The sequence below is a fragment of the Oreochromis niloticus genome, linkage group LG5 (genome assembly GCF_001858045.2).
Source record: "Oreochromis niloticus isolate F11D_XX linkage group LG5, O_niloticus_UMD_NMBU, whole genome shotgun sequence".
Classification (NCBI taxonomy): Eukaryota; Metazoa; Chordata; class Actinopteri; order Cichliformes; family Cichlidae; genus Oreochromis; species Oreochromis niloticus.
The window spans coordinates 34480656-34495437 of record NC_031970.2 but is presented as its reverse complement, the minus strand read 5'-3'; the positions used below and the strand labels follow the sequence as shown (position 1 = coordinate 34495437).

The 14782-nt window shown below is 41.8% G+C and overlaps 1 protein-coding gene across 8 annotated transcripts in view; it reads right to left on the bottom strand.

The window, feature by feature from the left end:
- plekha6 (pleckstrin homology domain containing, family A member 6) overlaps nucleotides 1-8564 on the bottom strand; it is a 191807-nt gene extending 183243 nt beyond the window's left edge. For 2 of the 8 annotated variants that reach the window (XR_003220236.1, XM_025907512.1), the window contains exon 1: nucleotides 8201-8547. Coding sequence is in view for 7 of the 8 variants with exons in the window: in XM_025907512.1 (XP_025763297.1) it covers nucleotides 8201-8232 (32 nt within the window). In the remaining variant the exon portion in view is untranslated. Of the gene's footprint in view, nucleotides 1-8200 lie in introns of all 8 variants that reach the window. The other 6 variants (XM_025907513.1, XM_025907514.1, XM_025907519.1 and 3 more) reach the window with 5 other exon arrangements.
- Nucleotides 8565-14782: the final 6218 nt, after the last annotated feature.

Sequence of the window (14782 nt, the reverse complement as noted above, 5' to 3'; positions counted from 1 at the left end):
CTTTATTCTACATTTCCTGAAAAGGAGATCTGCAGGGCTAAGCCTCTGCAGATCTGAAGCCAAATGCGTATAATATAGTTCTGTTATACGTCATGCACAGTTTCGATAAAAACAACTCCTGCGCTGCACTCTGCCTAGTTTCGCTTTTCTGTCTGCACTGCTTCCTGTTCTCTGCACAAAGCGTCTCCTTCTGCAGAGTTTCCTGTCTTACACAGTACTTTGTGACCTTTAGCACACATTCTAACTCAAAGTGGCGTTTTTACTACACTGGCCTCTATAAAACAATATAAACAGAATATAAGCATTAAGAATATATATTTATTCCGTAACAGCTTCCCCCCCTTTTCGTCTCTCCTAACAGAGACGACATAATTCCTGATTTATCCCATTAAGTTTACTTGCAGGTGAGAATGATAGCTAGAACAAAAAAAATCATGCTAAACAAAATGAAACCTTTCCATTGCCCAACCATAGATCCGTCCTCTCAGCGGGTTGTGTATTTTCCATGTTCCCCTATTATTGTGACATAATTACTTCTACCCACAACAAATAAATCAAATAAGTCGAGCTCTAAGACAGCACCTCGCGTCTACGCCGGGTTGTGAGCTGTCCTACCTTTACTTCCTACACCCCCTTTTTCACCCAGCATGATAGTTTAAACCCGCTTCTGACTTCCCTCACTGCTCACTGTGAAATCCAAACAGATATAATTAGCTTTTCTGGTAAAAGGTCCTAGATTACTTTGTCAATCTGTGGAAACAGTCTCTGTAGAGTTAACCTGTTTCCTCTTTAAAAAACACTCCTGGTTTCTCAGCACACAACTTAGAGTTCACTTATTTGTCCCTTTGTCCCCCTTTAACGGGTAGACCATATCCAGCATGACCACTGTGTTTGGGCAATTGACATAACATAAAATCATACAAACTATTACTAAAGCTACTCCTCCCATTACTCTTCATTACTTTGTGCTCACACTATAACCTCTGTCTAACGAGCTTTTGACCTTCTCTACAATTTAAACAACTAATCTTCTGGGACGGGCGATTCTCTGGGATCTATGCTTCTTTTTGGGTCACATCTGTCCCCAATTTGTCGGCCAGATCCGTTTGGTCTAGCGCTTTCTGGATTCTCCCCAACCCCTTTGTGGTTTTGCTGTGGTTCTGGAATCTGCTCCTTCTTGTATAAAGGACAGAAAAGGAAAACACTTCTCTCTGCGACGCCTCAATAATCGAATATGTTCATCGATTGTTCTTTTAGTTATTCAAAGTTAGTTCAGACTATCATGTTCGGGACTGTCTGATCTAGAGGATTAGTCTAAATATTATCTATGTGTGTAAGCGTGTTTGCAGTTACCCCTCTGCACTCTAAGCCATTTTCCTACAATATATCAGCTCAGACAGTCACGCTGAACGAAGCTTATGACCTTCACAAGACTGAGTGGACACTCCTATGAGCACAATTGCAATGTGTGTATGAAAAATGATTATAACCTCTTATTCTAGTAAAAGAAATCAAGAAGAAATCAAACATTTTTAATCTTAACATCTTCCCTTCTTTCAGAAAAGCATATGTTTGATTCAGCCAGCTGTCCCACAGTTTCCCCTTCAGTGTGGTACTCAGCTTCTCATGAACACCGGCATTTTATCTTCTAAATGGGATTCAGCTTATTTTAATCAGTTAAGCTTGAACATGAAAACAATTATTTATGCCTAAGTTTTACTGTAGCTAAGTTATCAAGCACACAAAAAAGTCATACCCTGATCATATAATCCATTGATTCAAATTAAACCTAAAATTCCCCCTTTTGACACATTCTCATTCAAAGAATGAAAATGCTTCACCACATCTACGAAATTAAAAGAAAAAGGTTAGTCATATTATTTCTCAGAAAACCTCAGCAATTCTCCTCTCGAGTATATTTGCTCCGGGCCTGCAAACCTGTGTTAAAATGAAATCAGTTTAATTAATTAAGATAAGATTGTGGTGGACCACTGGAGGGCTCCACTCACACCCAGTTCTCAGGAAGTGTTGTTGTTATGTTTTGGAGGGAAAAGTGTTCAGTTCTGTGATGACGAGTAATAAATGAGGAGTGTTAATCGAGAGCTCTCGTGTCGTCTGTGTTTACCTCCACATTGGTGACCCCTGACTCGAACATGCTGCAGTCCGATGGTGGCACCGACTCCGCTCTGGATGCCTCAGCAGCCGCCAGCCCTCTGCCTCCGGCTGCAGCTGCGTTTGCTGTGCCGCTCGAGCTGCCGGACTTTTGGCTTCACGATCCCCCGTCGTGGTTCGTGCACGTGGAGGCTCAGTTCGCCCTTCGTGGCATCTCGGCTGACGACACAAAATATCACCAGGTGGTGGCCTCTCTCGACCCGCTAGCCACCCATCGTGCGTTGACTCTCCTCCGGGACCCACCCGCCCGAGGGAAGTACGCCGCCCTTAAGGAGCTGCTTCTTTGGCGCTATGCCCTCTCCGATGCAGAGCGAGCCGAGAAGCTCCTCTCCCTCTCAGGCCTGGGTGGCGGTACGGCTCTCGAACTGATGGAGCGCATGCTGTCCTTTCTCGGTCCGGACGACGGGGGATTCCTGTTCGCCCACATCTTCCTCCGACAGCTGCCTGCGGCCGTGAGAGCCGGCCTCGCCAACTCTCCGCTTCTGGGCACGAAGGATTATCGCTCCCTGGCTGAGGACGCGGATCGTATTCTCTTGGCTACCCGCGCTTTCCACGATCACGACCTAGTTCCAGCCTCGCCGGCGGCGCCTTCTACTTCCCCGCTGACCTGCCCCGACGTGTCCGCTCCTTCGCTGGCGGCAAAGGTCGCGGCACAGCGACACCGCGGACGGGACCTCTGTTTCTACCATCAGTGTTTTGGCCCCAGAGCGCGCCGCTGCTTGCTGCCTTGTGCTTTTCCGACCCTGGGACACGGGCCCCGACAGCACGCTGTAGCGGCCGCGACCGCTGGCGACAAAGAAAAACTGCTCTTCATAGAAGACTCGCGCTCCGGGAGACATTTCCTGGTCGACTCCGGCTCCCAGAAGAGTCTCCTTCCCCCGTCCGGCGCCGACAGTTTAGCAGCGGGCTGCGGACCGCAGCTCATTGCGGCTAATGGCTCTCCCATCGCAACGTTCGGGGAAAGGTTCATGACTGTTTGTTTTCATGGTCGGGATTTCCAATGGACCTTTGTTGTTGCCGCTAGCTCTGTACCTATATTTTGGGCGCTGATTTTCTTTGTGCCCACGGACTGCTGGTCGATGTCGCTAACAGACGCTTAATCGACGCCCAGTCTTTTTCTTCAGTACCCTGTTTCACTCGCGCTATCGAGCCCCTGAATCGGGCTAATTTGGTGACTTCTGGGAATGTTTTTCAGCGTTTGCTCTCTGAGTTCCCTTCACTGACTGCTCCTAATTTCTCAAACACGGCAACGAAGCACAGGGTTGAACATTATATTCCGACGGTCGGTCCCCCAGTGTTCGCACGCGCTCGCCGCCTCGACCCCGCCAAACTCTCCGTCGCTCGGGAAGAGTTTGCCGCTATGGAGCGCCTCGGCATTGTGCAGCGCTCGAATAGTGCCTGGGCCTCTCCGCTACACATGGTGCCCAAGTCCGACGGTCGGTGGCGGCCATGTGGTTCGGTATCCAACTGAACTGTCCCATCGCCGCAGGTCTCCAACACGCATCCGTGTAGAAGTGGAGGCGTCACCCTCTGAACACTTGCACTTCTTAGAAGTCCAACTTCAGTCCTAAATTAATTTAAATAAATTTAAAAACAACAATCAAAACTCCAACAGAAAGTTTTAATCGATGTTCAGGTCCAACCTTTATAACCAATAAGGACTCCAATCCCTCAACCAAGCGCCCAATATCCTACTCTAACCTCTTTTCCTCTTGACTTAACACACAGACAGCACATCAATTTTATCATGAAATAAAATATTACCTTTAAACTTTATCTCAATAATAACCTCAATCATTGTTCATTAATCATTGCCCCGAATTTTACTTTTATTGTCATTAATCAAATAGAATTAATCCGGACATTCACCCAAAATCTACTAAACAGACTTTTAGTTTAGTTTTATCACTACTGAGTCAATTTAACGGTGAAGATCGTCAACTCGGCAAACAGATAATTTAGAATTCATCCAATATGCACACTTTGCTTTAACAGGTGGTGCTTACCTTTAAATTCTATAGGACCAGTCCTCTGTTCGCCTCATTTCACGAGCCCACCTTGGGCCAAATTTGTCCTCACAGCCAAAAAAGAATCCGGGTTCACGGCACCAAATATCAAATCCAATTCTTTTATTCTTTTAACTGGGCAGAGAAAAACAGACTCAAAAGTGGTCAGAGCTCAAAAATTATCTTTATTCTACATTTCCTGAAAAGGAGAGCTGTAAACGCTAGCAAGCATCAACAGGTCTAAAGCATTACAAGCCGAATGCGTATGATATAGTTCTGTTATACGTCACACACAGTTTCGATAAAAACAACTCCTGCGCTGCACTCTGCCTAGTTTCGCTTTTCTGTCTGCACCGCTTCCTGTTCTCTGCACAAAGCGTCTCCTTCTGCAGTTTCCTGTCTTACACAGTACTTTGTGACCTTTAGCACACATTCTAACTCAAAGTGGCGTTTTTACTACACTGGCCTATATAAAACAATATAAACAGAAAATAAGCACTAAGAATATATTTATTCCGTAACACAATCTAAAAAATGTTACAAAAGCCTTGAAATAAGTATGATGTAGTATACCCCATGCTCCTCTTTAGACTCACCCTGCTCGCTTCCATGTAAAATAGGACGACTGCCTTCAGCAAGCTGTATAATTAAACATGTATCAGACTGAATTAATTGCTGCCTACATGTGTCCAAAAATATTTGGGTGCAGCACCAGGGAAACCTGCAATGCTCAGTGTGACTATAAATTTAAGGTACCCTTGGTTTAGTTACTGTTTATTTTTCTGGTTCAGTAAAAGCAACTTAAGCAGTGATTTTTTTGTTAATGCAAAATTGTTACAAGTCGTGGTCTACTTGTTAACAGAATTAAATGCTGAGGCACCGAAAGTAAGTGTGTCCCGATTTTTTTTTTAGGAGTTACTGTAAAAAAATTATTTCATTCAACCACAGTGTAGTTTTAAGGAAGTGAAGAGTTTTATAAAGTGGTCTTACAACACAAGGAGACATTTTTATTTTTGTTGTTTTAAAATGTTTGTAAGGACAAATAAAGCCAACTGAACTGTAGCAATGCTGTACTACAGCAGTATTATTGCCTTAATATACAAAATGAAGCCAGGAATTTAATAAACACAACACTTTCTATAATCATATCCATAAGTATGTACTTGATAAGATTTGTAATTACCAGTAAATTATAATTACAATAACATTTTCAGGGTATTTTGTAAAAAAGGCAAATCCACCTTTGGGATACACGTAAAAACCCATTTTACAGCTGATATATCAAAAACAGTACATTGCTGTAATTTTAAACCCAGGTACTAGTCTAATAAGAGTATTTTCACTTTAAAAAAAAAAAAAAAAAAAAAAATGGGTGGTGTATTATTAATTATATAGGGTGACCAACCGTCCTCTTTTCCCCGGACATGTCCACTTTTCACGTTTTGTCCGGGGCATCCGGGGGGATTTTCGAGATTGATAAAAATGTCCGGGTTTTCCTATATTCCGACAGAGGACCCATGTGTGAGACGTCATTCCCGAACTGCTGTTTTGTGAGCGCTTGTTCTGCGCTCACAGACGGGATAGACAGCACGCAGCAACGCGCCTAATGATGTTTAAAAGATCCCAAAGCGCAAGTGCATCTTTTCAGACGAACTGCAAAAGAAATTTCCCTCGTACCGACCATAGCGGGACTGGCCATCGGGCATACCGGGCATTTGCCCAGCGGGCCGATGGTGATTTTTCGTTTCTACGGGCCGATGGTGTTGTTGTTGTTTTTGTAACGGTATAAACAATGAAAGGTGGTGGATTGACCAGATGCTGGCCGATGTGTAAAAATAACTTATTTGGTAGTGTCTATGGCAGAGCTTCCACAGAGGCCAGCAGGTGGATGAGGGAAAGGGGAGGCAGGAGGAGGAGAGACCCGAGGCGGCTGCTGGTCCGAGTGTCAGGTGAACTGAACTTCAGATAAGAAGTTATGACCTGCAGTCTATCTGGGTCAGATATAAACCAAGTTTAGGTGGAGTTTATTTTCGTTGTGCTGACTTTTTACTGTCAGTTACAATAACTCGTACTGTGTACTAGCTAGTATGACAGAGTTTCTATACAGCTGGGCGGGTGCTATGATGTTACTGATAGTGATATGATATCGGTTTGGATATCTGGTGAGAGGGAAACATGCAGATGAAACCAGGAGATGTCCTTACTGAATCATCAGAGCTGAACAGGTGATGGAGAAACAGGTTTACCTTTAAGGTGACATGAATGAGTTGAAGTTATGAACTGTTTCTGAGAGACAAATAACACCAGGATCCTTTTCTACATAGCTGACAGCTGGTAACTGTGCAGGGGCGGGTCTAGCAAAGTTTTGCCAGGGGGCCAGGTAGGGCATTAACAGGGAAAGGGGGGCACAAGGAAATACTTTTCTTTCTTATTCTCATTTAAAATGTCTCACTTTTAATAAATTGTTTCCTGAATCTTACAACAAAGTTTTCATCTGACGTAAAATGTATAGAAATCATACATATACCAACAAGACAGTGTACATCACTGTCACAACAGTTTTGGGGGGTTTTTGCACTTGTTGACTTGTAAAAGCTTATGACATATTTTATTTCATAATTCATTAACCGCACAGAGAAGGCATCGTTCAAATATGTTAAATATGTTTCTTTAAGCAAGTTCTTCATGACTGAGCCAAGTGTCCTCTTTTTTGGAAATCAAAATATGGTCACCCTAAATTATAAAATAAAAGTACTACTACTAATAATAATAATAATAACACAACTAATAACAGGATATTGGTGTGATTTTATAGCTGACTTATTGTATTGGAACAGTGTTTGATCATATTATTAGATCATTTCACTGTTATCCATCCATCCATTCTCTTATCCTTATCAGGGTCGGGGGAGGGCTGGAGCCTATCCCAGCTACCAGAGGGCAAGACACCCTAGACAAGTCGCCAATCTAACATGTGAAGACAGGCAACAATTCACACTCACAATCCCACCAACCCCACCAAGTGAACCCATGCAAACACTGAGAATATGAAAGCTTCGCCTCAGCCAGACGGTGGAGTTGAACTCAAATCCTTCTTGCTGCAAAGCAACAGTGCAAACCACCATGCAGCCCCAATTTCAAATTTCACTGTTATCAAAGATGTTAATATATTTTAATATTTTATTTAAAAAAAATATATAGAAATACACATGATTGCATGTCAATTTAAAGCTAAAACAAGTGTATCTTAATTGACTGTCCTATAAAAAACTGACATTTTCTGTATTTTCATTATAGAAGATTTCTATTTTTTTTTACATGATGGTAAGTTTCTGTTATTGTATTTATGTGACATGCCAACTGTGGGAATATTGCAGGGGTTTTTTACTGCCTTTTTTTTTTTTTTTTTTTTTTTTTTTTTTACTGTGTATATTAAAACAGGTCTGATTCTATCATGAAAATCAATCCATGGGCTGATGAACACTCCCAGAACTCATTTGTACAGTTTTGCCATTCCGTGCACAAATTCAGATTAAAGTTATATCATGCAGAGAGGAAGCCATATGTGATCACGGTCCACAAACACTGACATCTTCCCTAGGCCAGAGCTCATTTAAAATAGACTGAGGCAAAGTGGAAAACTGTACTATAGTGCCTCTAGTACCCATCAATACCTTTCAGTATTGATCGTACATTTATCTCTCTCACACACACAGAAAAACACCCCTCACTACATCAAAGTGCAATAAAGTGACTACTCAAATTACGCCTAATAACTACTGCTTCACTTATCTTTACAAACAATGTTATCATGGTAACAGATTTCCACTCAGCATGCACACAAACACACATTCACTGAACATTATACAACACTGTACACAACCACAGCCTGCTGGCACTGCATTGCAGTCATTTTTGACCCTCTATGCTTCTGGCTGGCTACTCCTTCTCTCCTCACTTGTTTGTTATCTCAGCCAAACCCCAGCTCTGTATGCCACTTCCTTCTCTCTTCTTTCACCTACCTGACTCTTCTGTCCACACGAAACTTCAGCATTATCCCCTGGATAGATCATGTACTGGAAGAAGTTGGACAAATGGACCGATGGATGAGATAAACGAAGTTAAACAGAGAGGAGGACTGCAGATAGATAGAGGGAGGAGATGAACAAGGCTTTCCTGTCTCCCACAGCCTGCATGCCTCTGCCTGTTTCCTAACCTGTCTTACCATTTCTCTTCTCCTTACCCCCCCTCCCCTTTTTCTGTATCTGACTCTCTCTCTCACACACACACAGATGCACACGCACTTGCTGCTTTCTGGCTGAGAATTGCAACAGTCAGCTTATTCAGTCCTCTTAGCCACCACAGATATACACTCTAATGGTATATCGTGGTCTGTCTCATTTTCACCCCAGGGCTCTCTCTCACACACACACACACACACACACACACACACACACTCTTTGTCTCCCTCTCACTAGCAATGAGTGTAAACTATGGATGTTCTGGTGACTAAACAAGGGGAAAAAAAAAAAAATAGACTAATCGACTAGTCAAAAGCTAAAAAACCGTCTCTCTCGGGAAGGGACGGAAAAAGAAAGACAGGAAAAGGATCTGAGACACTGAGCAGCAATGGTGATCTGAACCAGGTCAGAGAGGTATGAAGGGGAGAGATGATGATAGTCTTGAATGTATACAATAGTATCTTGAAATTGATGCGGTATTTAACCAGAACCAAATGAAGCTGCTGCAGAACATGGGTGATGTGGTGCATAGAAGGGGTCCTGGTAAAAATACAGGCAGCAGAGTTATGGACACATTGAAGCTTATGGATAGATTTTTGACTAAGATCAAAAAGGGGAGCGTTGCAGTTTCAGATACTTGAACTCCTCCACTTGGGGTAGGAACTCGTCCCTGACCCGGAGTGGGACACTCATTCCCACCGCTCCACACTCGGCTGCAAACCGTTCCCGTGTAAGTTGGAGGCCATCACCTACTGAAGCTAACAGAACCACGTCATCTGCGAAAAGCAGAGATGAGGTTCTGAGACCACCCAAGTGAAAGCCTTCCGCCACTTGGCTACACCTAGAAATCCTGTCCATAAAAATTATGAACCAAATTTGCAAAAAAAGGCAGCCCTGGCAGCTAATATATCCCCCAACCCCCCTTTATGAATTATCTTGTATAAATAGGCTGTTGATTTTCTTTACTCATTTCACATATTACCAGCAAAATAGTTGCATGTTTAATCATCTGGGAATTTACCCAAATTTATTTATTTATTTATACAGAGATCTTGACCCCCCAAATGTTCAGCACAAAGTTACGCCGATGTCTGGCAGAGCCCATCACCCACCAGGAACGAGTCTGACTTATTGTCCGGCTATGGTTAATAGATCTCAAAAGGCAATCACTCATATCTAGAAGTCTGGGAAGAGCTACAAAGCCAATACTAAGGCTTTGGGACAACGTTGAACCATGGTGAGAGCCTTTATTCACACATGGAGAAAGCCTGGAATAGTGGTGATCCATCCCAGGAGTGACCAGCCTACCAAACTTACTCCAAGAGTCCAGATATTAATCATCCAGGAGGTCACAAGAGACCAGGGGTCTGTTCTTCGTACCTCGCTTACTACATCCAAGATCAAATCATCGCGCTAACTTTGAGCTCGCTAATCCGGTTCTCCGAACACACCTGTTGTTGACGATTAGTATAGCTGGATGAAGTAATCTGAGATCACTGGGTGGCTTAAAAGGGGCTACGCATCGATAGTAGAAACATTGATCGGCAACCCTTTGATTGGTCGGCGAAGATGTCGAAGGAGCGCGCTCAGTATTTTTCGGCAGCAGAGCAAGAACTCTTGATTGAGGGATTTCAGGAGTTTCAGAGTTTAATTAAAACGCAAGGGAACACTGCAAAGGCTGCAAAAGCAAGGAGAGAGGGCTGGCAGAAAGTTGCTGACAAATTAAACTCATGAGTAATTTATTATATTATATTACATTATATCCTCTTTCACATTAGAGCCACAACAGGACCCACTAGAACATGGGAACAAGTAAAAGTGAAATATAAGAATATTCCACAGAATGGTAATATTTATCACTTATATTGCTTTTAGTCTCTTGAAAAGAGACCCTGAAATAATCTGTTTGTTTGTTTATAACAGCAACCAAGAAAAGGGCAGAGCAAATAAAGACAGGTGGTGGTCCTGCACCCCCTCGTCACACCCCGGCTTTTTGTACTGTGACATTTATTGACATTGTGGGTTTCTTTGTGTGTAGTTTTACATAACACTCCATCACTTTTACCTGTTCCCATGCAAGGGGTGACTGAAGCATGCACAGTAAGTTGGGAGATATATATATATCTATAGGGAGAGAGAGCGGGAGAGAGAGAGAGAGCGAGAGAGAGAGTTAAGTAAATAATACCCTCACGGGAAAATCGACTTCCCAAATCCACCTTCGCTTTTATAGCCGTGGTCTCTCATCTTGATTACACGAAGTGTTTTACTATTACTACTCTAAAATATGAATTACATCTGAAATAATCAAATACATGAAATAGAATGATTAATAGTACATTTCCCTTTTTTTAGGAAATGACCTGTATGTATCTGTATGAAATCAATAAAAGAATCAAATACTGCATTATCTTTAGTTACATTGATAATATTTATTTATGGAAACACAGTGGAGAAATATCGCTGTTGCTTTCGTATGAATGAAGCAGACATACCTGAGTGGCCGCGATCTAATCCTGTTTACATAAAGTAAGCCTGCTCCCAAGCAGGTTTACGCTTATGGATCTGTTGCTATGACAGCAAGTCCCGGATGAGCTTCGGAGAACCGAATGATCCAAGATCACGCAAAATCGTGAACAATCAAATCCAGCTAACTTACTTAGCGAGGTACGAAGAACGGACCCCAGGAAAACATGAAAACAACAACAACAGGCCTCACTTACCTTAGTTAAGGTCAGAGTACATGAATCCACAATAAGAAATAGACTGGGCAAAAATGGCCTGCAAAGCAGAGTTCCAAGATGAAAATTAATGCTGAGTAACTATAAAGGGGACCTGGGGAAAGAAACAGGAAGAAACTGTTAGGTGTAGGCTGTGTGCGGGCAGGAGTGGTGGTAAGGAGGACCCAAAGTGCAGACGCTCAGAGGCAAAAGTGTATTTCAAAAACTCAGCTTTAATGCTGGATGGCAAAAAGTAACAAAAACCCCGAAAATACAAACTTACATGAAACAGGCAGACGGAACACACAGCAAAATGAACGGTAGATCGCAACACGGACAAACTGAAACACAGGGCTTAAATACACAGAGGGAGCAATCAGGGAATGGGTAACAGGAGGGAAACACAGCTGGGGCAAATCAGGCCAAACGAGACAAAAGAAGCACAACCAGACGCATTTACATGAGACAAGGACTTTCAAAGTAAAACAGGAAACATAACACAGACTGAACTTACAGACACAGACTCACAGGCAGGCACTACAACAGAGGGAACAGAGACGTGGGACCAGGGCAGACACAGAGACATAAACCATAAGACATAACTCTAACAAAGAAACCAAAGACTAGAAATGATAAATAATATAATAAACTCAAAAGCCCTGGGTCAACGACCCAGGCATCCTAACAGAAACAGGGATTAGATGAGGTAAAAACCAGGCAAAAGACCAGACAACACAAGAAAAGACATAAAAAGAAAGAAACATTAGGAAACTTAGACTACAGAGGGGAGTAAACAGGAACAAAATACAACACAAATCAACTAAACAACAAGAAACACATTAAAACTGGCACAAAAAATGTATCAACGTGGAAATAACATGACAAAACAGGAAATACAGGAGAGAAAAAAGAGATGAAAAGGTATGGGCAGAAATCTGTGCCATCAGAAACTGAATTTGAATAAGTTAAATTTGAAATTGAATTTATGGTTTGAAAATGATCATCACTAAATTGAAATTGAATTTTATATTTTGAAAATGAATTAATTTGCTTTGAAACTGCATTTTATCCTTTAAAAATTCAGCTCTCGAATAATTTCAGTTTCACTCTCACCATTCAGTTTCAGTTCCAAAATTCAGTTTTTTGGAACTTACATCCGGTTCCGGTTCAAGCGCAGATTAATAGAACTACGTTTTACTAGCGGACCGAAAGTGTTACTGACGGGAATCTACAGCGTCTTGAGCTGATTTAAGACTTCAGAAGTCATTCGTCATGTCGAATGACCAGCGGATAAACTCTCAGGTTGGTAATAAATGTATTACATGTATAAGAACAAGCGTCATGTTAACAATTGATAGCCGTACAGTAACTTTTATGCTTATTGTAGCTGTTAGCTAAAAACGCTAATTTAGCCTAGTTTGCCCTGGATTCAGCTTTGACAAACAAATATGATCGACTGTTTCTAGTAGGATTCCAAAGTTGTCATCTTGTACCCTGTCAGAGCCCTGTATGCTTGCAGACACCCCTACAGTAGGGAAACATGCAAAACAGTGTCCAAACCTTTGTATTTGAGCTTTATTTATGTCTTACACAGCATCCCAACTCTTTAGCTAACTTAATAACTTTAGCTGAAGTGAATAGTTAGTCTAATTCATTAGTGCAGCATTACTGGATCACCTCCGTTTGAAGTGATATGATATGATATACAACTATCACTGAAACAGCAAACTTTGTAAATAAACAACACTTCTCATTCTCTAAACGTTTGGCCACAGCTGTAAATTACACTGTCAGTGCTTTTTCACTCTTGACAATAATTACATTTCTAAATTCTCTTTGTGCATTTACAGGTAAACAATGTCTAATATTTTATCTAAATGACTGCTTTGTCTTTGAAAAGGTGAAGAGCCTGAGGCCGGTGACAGTCCAGTTCTAGTCCAAGTACATCCTTACGGTGGCTCACAGGACAAGGCTACATTCCTGTCCTGCCAGAAGAGAAACTTCAGAGTCTTCATGCAGTTCAACCACACCTGTCATATTCCGTATGACAGGGGTCTCAAACTCCAGTCCTCGAGGGCCGGTGTCATGCAACTTTTCCATGTGTCCCTGGTGCAACACACCTGAATACAATTAGTAGGTCATTATCAAGAGTATAGAACTTGACTGCATGCGGAGGTGGCAACCCCTAACCCTACCTACTCACCTAAATTTAAGTAAATATATGTATTTGGAAACATTTACTTCTAAAAATACTTTTATTGCACCATGTTCATTCACTCATGAGCTGCTGTAACATGAATCAAATGGCTGAATTGCCAACTCAGCATGCATTCAAGTTCTATACTCTTGCTAATGACCTACTAGGTGTGTTGCAACAGGGACACATGGAAAAGTTGCAGGACAGCGGCCCTCGAGGACTGGAGTTTGAGACCCCTGCCGTATGGTGTTCATGCAGTTTTCTACCCCACAGTTACAGCATGTCTGACTGCCTGTTCAGCATATGCAAAAATATATGAGTTTAAGCATGTGATGACAAAGGCCTTCCATTATGGTGTTTGTCATCACATGTCACAGACACCTGGATGATCATTTGGAATAAACTAAAAACTAAAAACTTGTTACTTCATCTTTTATCTTTATTATTATTATTGTTCTTATTTTACATTTTTCATTGTTAGGCATTAGGTTTATTTATAGTAGTTCTTTCCAACTTCTTTCCCTCTTCCATGTTACTGTGTCAGCATCTATTTGGGGTTGGGAGTGGAACAGAAAGTAAGGAAATCCAAAGTGCCATTAAAACCAGGAGAGGATCTTATATTTCAGAAGAAGGGATTAATTCAAAAGAAATGACCTCAATGCCACATTTTATTTAGGAACCCTAGAGAGCACTTTGCAAAATAACACATTCTTATAATTTCACCCTCAGATGAGCCAAGCTACGACTGTCAGGGAAGGTGATGTAGGTACAGAGCATGTGAGAGTGGTTAAGTTGATGTCTCTTGTCTAGATGAAGGCGTAGAGATTCAGTATCTTCAGTCTTCAGTGGACACTCCATTTCTGGCACAAAACACCTGTAAAAGATGGTCGATTTAGCAGGTGACCCGACACCTTCAGCCTGTCAAACATAGCAATGGAGCAGTATGTTTAAAAAAAACAACTAATTAAGCATGCACTCAGTACCCTAAGAATTATTATGGTAGTTAAACACAGTGATAGTCACATATCATATCACTTCAAACAGAGGTGATCCAGTAATGCTGCACTAATGAATAAGACTAACTATTCACTTTAGCTAAAGTTATTAAGTTAGCTAAAGAGTTGGGATGCTGTGTAAGACATAAATAAAGCTCAAATACAAAGGTTTGGACACTGTTTTGCATGTTTCCCTACTGTAGGGGTCTCTGCAAGCATACAGGGCTCTGACAGGGTACAAGATGACAACTTTGGAATTCTACTGGAAACAGTCGATCATATTTGTTTGTCAAAGCTGAATCCAGGGCAAACTAGGCTAAATTAGCGTTTTTAGCTAACAGCTACAATAAGCATAAAAGTTACTGTACGGCTATCAATTGTTAACATGACGCTTGTTCTTATACATGTAATACATTTATTACCAACCTGAGAGTTTATCCGCTGGTCATTCGAC